We start from the raw sequence: 6,241 nt of genomic DNA on the forward strand, positions 1-6,241 counted from the left end.
AATGTTGGTATGCTTGATGTCCTAGAGGCCCCTTAAACTGTCCTCAGTTTTTTTTATTCTTTTTGCTTGTTTCTGTTCTGATTGGGTGTTTTCTGCTACCTTATCTTCCAAATCGCTGATTCGATCCTCTACTTCATCTAATCTGCTAATGATTACCTCTAATGTATTCTTCATTTCAGTTATTATATTCTTCATTTCTGACTGGTTCTTTTTTATGTTTTCTATCTCCACTTTTATGTTTTTTATCTCTTTGTTGAACTTCTCACCAAGTTCATCTACTCTTCTGTGGGGATATATTTTGAAGTATGAACGTTTTTAGTTTTTTAAACAGTCAAATTTATTTTTTACCTTTATGATTTCTGGCCTTGAGTTTTGGCTAAAAAATTTTTGTATCTATGGCTTATGATAATCTCTCAATATATTTTCTCTAAGTCTTGACAAATCAACAAATCTGGTTATAAATTTGAAAAAAATGGCTTAAGTTACATGTTAATAATTTAGTTTGTCTCCATTACTTCTTTATTCAAACTTTCTCATTTCCAAATAAAGTGGAGCACTTTTTTTTTAAATAGGCCTCATGGTTTTCTGCTTTCGTAAAGTGTTGGAAAGACAGAATATAAATTGATTTATAAAGTATTGACATCTCAAGCTTATAGATTAATATTTATAGCCATAAGAGATTTTTTTTCTGTTTCAGAAAAAAAGAGAAAAAAAAATAGCCGGTCAAGTTCAAAAAGAAGACAGAAAAAAAGCCTCCCAAAAGGTAAGCAAGAAGTTATCACTCCCTCCCTGGTCAGCAGGGTCTTCACCTAGATGACCAGCATGGCCTCTTCTTCAGCCACATGGCCAACTAAGTTATCAACTGGGGCCTGGCCAGTCCCATCCCTATCCCCAAGACTGTCTCGTCAAAGGACTCCTCCTCACAAAAGAAGGAAAATCCAGAAAACCTGTTGATTCCAGTGAGCAAAATAGACATGGTGCTTACATTCTCACTGATACACATGTAAGTAATACACAAAAAATGAGAAGTCGAAAGGGAAATAGAACAGAAAGGTGTATTGTGGCTCTGGAGAGAGAGAAAAAACGTACACACAAGAAAGGAGAGAAGTAATTATAGAGAAACAGTAAGATAAAAGTTAGGGACAGGGATCCAGGATTTCCTGATAGAATGGAGACAGGGAGCATGAGAACAGAAGTCACTAGTAGGAGAAGGAGGAGCTTCATTGGGAACCCTAATGAAAACTATTCACAAATCACTATTTGGCCCAGGAACCGCCTCACCTGAGCACAGAATCCAAGAGAAACTCCAAGTGGCAGATCGGGCAACTCAAAGGAAGGACACCTCAACCACGAGCTCACAGATGGTGACAAGGGCCCAAAAGGCAAAGACCAAATGCGCCCAAACATCTGGACTTGAGGGTAAGGCGGGCGACAGAAACTGCCACTTGAAGGTTCAATGAGGGAGCATCTCTTGTGCAGCAGCCAGAGTTAGGTGGATGGATATGGAAAGGTAAGGGCAGAAGGAGAGAGAAGGGCAGACAAGAGGGACGTGAGGGCAGAGCAAGGAGAACAGCTGGTCGGAGAATGGATGCTGGAAAAAGTGTCTTCAGGGTGCAGTTCACCTCTGCTGGGCCATGGGGATTCACACGACCACTTCCCAGTGTCGACGGTTTATGTTTCTGCTGGTAGAGTCACCACTGCTCCACTGAGTCTGAGGGCTTCTCTCTGACTCAAGCTGAGAGTGTCACCAAGCCCCAAAGAGGACACATTCTTAGCAGTATTTCTTAATGGTTAATTTCTAGAAGTGAAGTGAATTGGTCACTGAGTCTGCATATTTAAAATTAGCACATACCGATGATCAAATTTTTGCCAGTTTAGACTCTCTTATTAACATTATATGGCTGCCCATTTACCTACATCTCCATCAACGCTAGAAATAATTAGGTTTTTCTGTTTTGGGCAAATTAAAAGCAAAGAATGGTATTCCACCAGCGTTTCCTTTTGAATTTCTTTGCACTGTGCATGTGGTTAAACACACTATGATGGTTCATGTTACTGCTCACCAATATTTCAGAAGGTTATATACTCCTGCCCCATAGACTCAAGAATGGCCATGTGACTTGATGTGGCCAAAGAAACGTGGGCAGAAGTGAAAGGGTCACTTCCAAACCAAAGCTTTAGAAGCCTTGTGCTGTCTTTCTCTCTGCCATGGGATCTGTGAAACTCTAAGCAGAGGCTACTCTGTCCTTAAGATTCATGAGTGTCAAGGACGTGGAACCTCGTCTAACTTGTGATCAATACGTAGCATGAAGATGAAGTAAACCTGTGTTGTTCTAAACCAGTGCTTGGCAAACGTTCTATAAAGGACTAGATAACAAATAGTTTAGACTTTCTGGCCATACAGTCTCTATTGCAACTACTCAATGCTGTCCTTGTAGCATGAAAGCTGCCAGAGACAAATATATAAAGAAATGAACCTGGCTCTATTCTGATAAAACTTTATTTACAAAAACAGTCTTTGGGCCGATTGGGCCCTCAGGCCGTAGTTTGCTGACACCTATAACAAACCACCGAGATCTGGGAGGACCATAATTACCGTAGCATCATCTATTCTATTTTTATTAAGATACCTGTTTTTTAATAAATGTTTCATTAGAATTTTTTTCTTTTGAGAATTAGCTGTTCCTCTTTGTCTATTTTTGTATCAGACTATTCTTTTTGTTTGTTTGTTTAATCAGTTAGGGAAATTAACCCTTTGTTATCTTATTGTACTTTTTATTTTTTTCCTTTTTTTCTTTTTTTTTCTTTTTTTAATTAAGTTTATTGGGTAATGTTGGTTAATATAATTATATAATTTTCAGTTGTACATTATCATTTGATATCTATATATTCTATTGTGTGTTTACCACCCAAGAAGTAAGCATTTTTTTTTTTAACACCTACAGCACCTGGTCTTCCAAGGTGGTCTCTCATCCAAGTACTAACCAGGCCCAACCCTGCTTAGCTTCCGAGATCAGACAGGATCAGGCACGTTCAGGGTGGCATGGCCATAGACTTATTTTGTTCTTGTCTTGTAACTTAATTGAGAAATTTTTGGTTATGGAGATTTTTTGTTCATTTGAGTCGAACAAGTAAGTTTATTCTTTCCAATATAATTTGTGCCAGAGTTTCACAATCTTGGCACTACTGGCATTGGGGGCTGGATAATTCTTCGTCGTGGAGGCTATAATGTGCATTATGGGATTCTTATCAATATTCTTGGCCTCTTTCAATCAGACCAAAAAAGGAGTATTTTGCAGCATAGACAAATATCCCCTAGCAGTCACCTAGCATTGGGAACCACTACTCTGTGCCCTGTTCTGTTTTAAAAGCCCTTTCTACGTAACATTGATAAGGCTATATCCTTTATTTACTTCCAGTATTTGTATTAAATATATATACATGATTTTACATGTTATAGAGAATAACTTGACTTCTGTAATAAATAATAAATGTTTGACTTCTGTCATATTTTCAGCCTCCCCATCTATTAACATGAGCTTGCTGTTTTTCCTTGGTCGATGCTATGATTTTCCCTTTCTAAGGACTCATAGCCACCTTTCTCCAAACTGGTAGAAAGACAGGAAAAATTAAAGTAGTTGACATATAAAGCATGTAAGTCTCTGTTTACAGTTATAAGTGACTACTCACTCTTTTTATTTTTTAGAAAAGGAAAGGGAAATAGATGTCTGTTCAAGTTCAACAAGAAGTTGTCAGAAAAATACCCCCCAAAAGAGTAAGTGAGTGGGAAGCCGAGCCCGGCCCTTGGGGCTCCCCAGGGCCCGGCCTGCTGTCCTGCTGTTGAAAGCTCCATGCCCCCTGACCTCGTCCACTCCCGCTCCCACTGTCCTTGCCTTCCTCCTCCTGGGCCTGCTCCGCCCGTGTCTTCTCCACTCTGACAAGGTGCCACGTGCGACACACTCCAAGTGAACGACAGCACATTAGGAGTGCTGCCTACCCACGCTACACACCTGCGTACCAGGAAGCAAGTCTTCAACACAGAACTCTCTAAGGACCCGAAAATGATCAGGAGACAGTGACCGAACCCATAAGTCAGGTTCTAATGTAAACTTCTGCTTCCCTCATTCTAGGAATTGGTGAGAGCTCTTATCGGAGCCAAACCTGGCCGTGTTCCTGTTTCTGGGTGGGATGAACTTGCTCCTCTCGTGTTAGTCAAGGGTGCAGGTCTGGTCTCCTCAGGTCAGGCCCTGGGCTTGGCCCTCTGAAGTCTCGTGCCTCTTGGGGTCACTGTCCTCCCCGCAGCCTGCTCTCCCTACATTCACTTGTCTTCCGTTTTTATAACTTACTCCCCCAGCATGCTCTCTCGTCACTCTCCCCTCCTGCAGACATCAGCCACATGGGCCTATTTTTCCCCCTTTAACTTATTATTAAAATATAAAAGGTGCTACTCAAGGTGCCATCTACAAGCCTGTTTGTTGCAGGTGTGCAAAAGTACAGAGCTTGGAAATTAACTGTGACCCTGAACACACTTTTCGTAGCAAGCCCTCCTCGGTGGAGACAGCGGGACATTGATCTCCGTCCCGGTCAACCCTTGTCTCATCACCGGCCACGTGTCGAGTAGCACTGGTGTATCATGCTCACAGACAAGTGCACATTCCACAAGTGTAAGCAGCGTGAGGAACTGACACAAAGGGAAAGCCACATGTACCCTGCGCCCGGGGCCAGAAACAGATCGTAACGCACGCCCGTAATCCAGTCCTTACCCACACCCCAAGGGTCGCCGCCAGCCTGGTCTCTCAAAGTGTGGGTCACTCTGACACCAAATTCTTCACCCTCTTTCCAGCTCAGGGCCCCCTCAGTGTGCCCCCCACCCACACACGCTCACTCCCTCCCTAAAGCCACCCCCTCATCCTCATCCCTCCCTTTGCTGCACATCCTCAGGCCTCACCTTGAACACAGCATTCTCTGCCCCACAGGTGAGTCTAAGTCTCCCTGACCTGCCTTCAGGGAGCCCTGTATTTTTCCCTGTGGTGCTTACCACACCTTTACCTGTCTGTGAACATCCTGCTCACTGTGTGAAAGTCAGAAGTAGGTCAGTTTTGCTCAGTGCTCCCGTCTCCTCTGTGCCTCACACACTCTGCTTAAATAACTGTCAAGTCACTACCTTATTCATCCTTCTTCATCAGGGATGAATACCGATATCAGGGCCTTCGTTTACCCATAATGCACTTGTGTGGACTAGAAAAAGCGCCCCTTCTTCATGTAGGCCCAGTCAACACGGGACAGCATCAAACTGCAGCCTAAGGCAACCCAGGAGAGAAAGTGCTATCTTTTTAATAAATGTAAACAAATGCCAAAAATAGAAAGAAAGGAAGGAAGGAAAAGAAAGAAAAAGAAAAAAGAGAGAAAGAAGAGAGAGAGAGAAAGAAAGGAAGGGAGGGAGGGAGGGAAGGAGGGAGAGAAGGAAGGAAAGGAAAGAAAGAAAGAAAAAGTGCCCCTTCTTCGGTACACTTTCCCGACTGATTTTCGAAACCAGGGCCTTTGCTGCCCTCTGCTGGAAGATTGTTGTAAGACGTGTACAAACGGATTCCGCCTCTGATGCAAATTGAGGCCCCTTAAAGGTGCAGTCTTTGCTCTGTGCACAGCGCACACCGTCGTGGGTAGAGGCTCTGAGAGCAGTTTAAGTGTGTCCGTCACTTTACAATCGGCAAAGCACTTGGCTCTACGTTTTACCATTTAACCCTCAAATAAGTATTATTCAGCTCATTTTACAGAGTCAACTAGAACATAAAAGACTCTCATGAGCTAAAATCGACCTCGGTTAAAATTTCAAGTCCTTTGTTCTTTACACTAAGAAAGAAAAAAACACCTCTGGTCTTCTTAGCAAACACTAGTGAAGGCAAAAGTCCAGGCAATCGCTGACGGGTGTCCATCAGCACCAGCCGCTTCTGCCTCCTCGGCACGTCCGCCCCAGCTGCGGCTTAACTCGGTGTTTCTGTGCCTTTACCGAGGACCTGATACGGAGTCTCGTTGAGGTAGTTCTGACACTTTGGGAGGAGCACTAGATTCGGGGACAGCGTGCCGGCTCCACACCGCGGAGTCCGGGGACCACCGCGGATCCTCTCTGCAGATCCAAGCCTGAGCCCCCCATCTGTAAAATGGGAGTCTCCAGTGCCTTCTCTTTCTCGTGGACAGACCACAGAGCTCCCCAGACAGACCACAGAGCTCCCCAGACAGACCA

At 43.6% G+C, this 6,241-nt stretch overlaps 1 protein-coding gene and 1 pseudogene across 1 annotated transcript in view; one reads left to right on the forward strand and one right to left on the reverse strand.

Annotated features, from left to right (window-relative positions):
• The window catches only part of SP110 (SP110 nuclear body protein), a 38,896-nt gene that overhangs the window by 22,756 nt on the left and 9,899 nt on the right, over window positions 1-6,241 (forward strand). Inside the window, exons 13-15 of the mRNA XM_023532934.1 lie at window positions 698-763; window positions 1,270-1,419; window positions 3,707-3,775. Of these exons, the coding sequence (XP_023388702.1) occupies window positions 698-763; window positions 1,270-1,419; window positions 3,707-3,775 (285 nt within the window). The remainder of the gene's footprint in view (window positions 1-697; window positions 764-1,269; window positions 1,420-3,706; window positions 3,776-6,241) is intronic.
• On the reverse strand, window positions 2,937-3,055 carry LOC111742417 (annotated as a pseudogene).

Source organism: Pteropus vampyrus, unplaced genomic scaffold (assembly GCF_000151845.1).
Source record: "Pteropus vampyrus isolate Shadow unplaced genomic scaffold, Pvam_2.0 Scaffold93, whole genome shotgun sequence".
NCBI classification, from domain to species: Eukaryota; Metazoa; Chordata; class Mammalia; order Chiroptera; family Pteropodidae; genus Pteropus; species Pteropus vampyrus.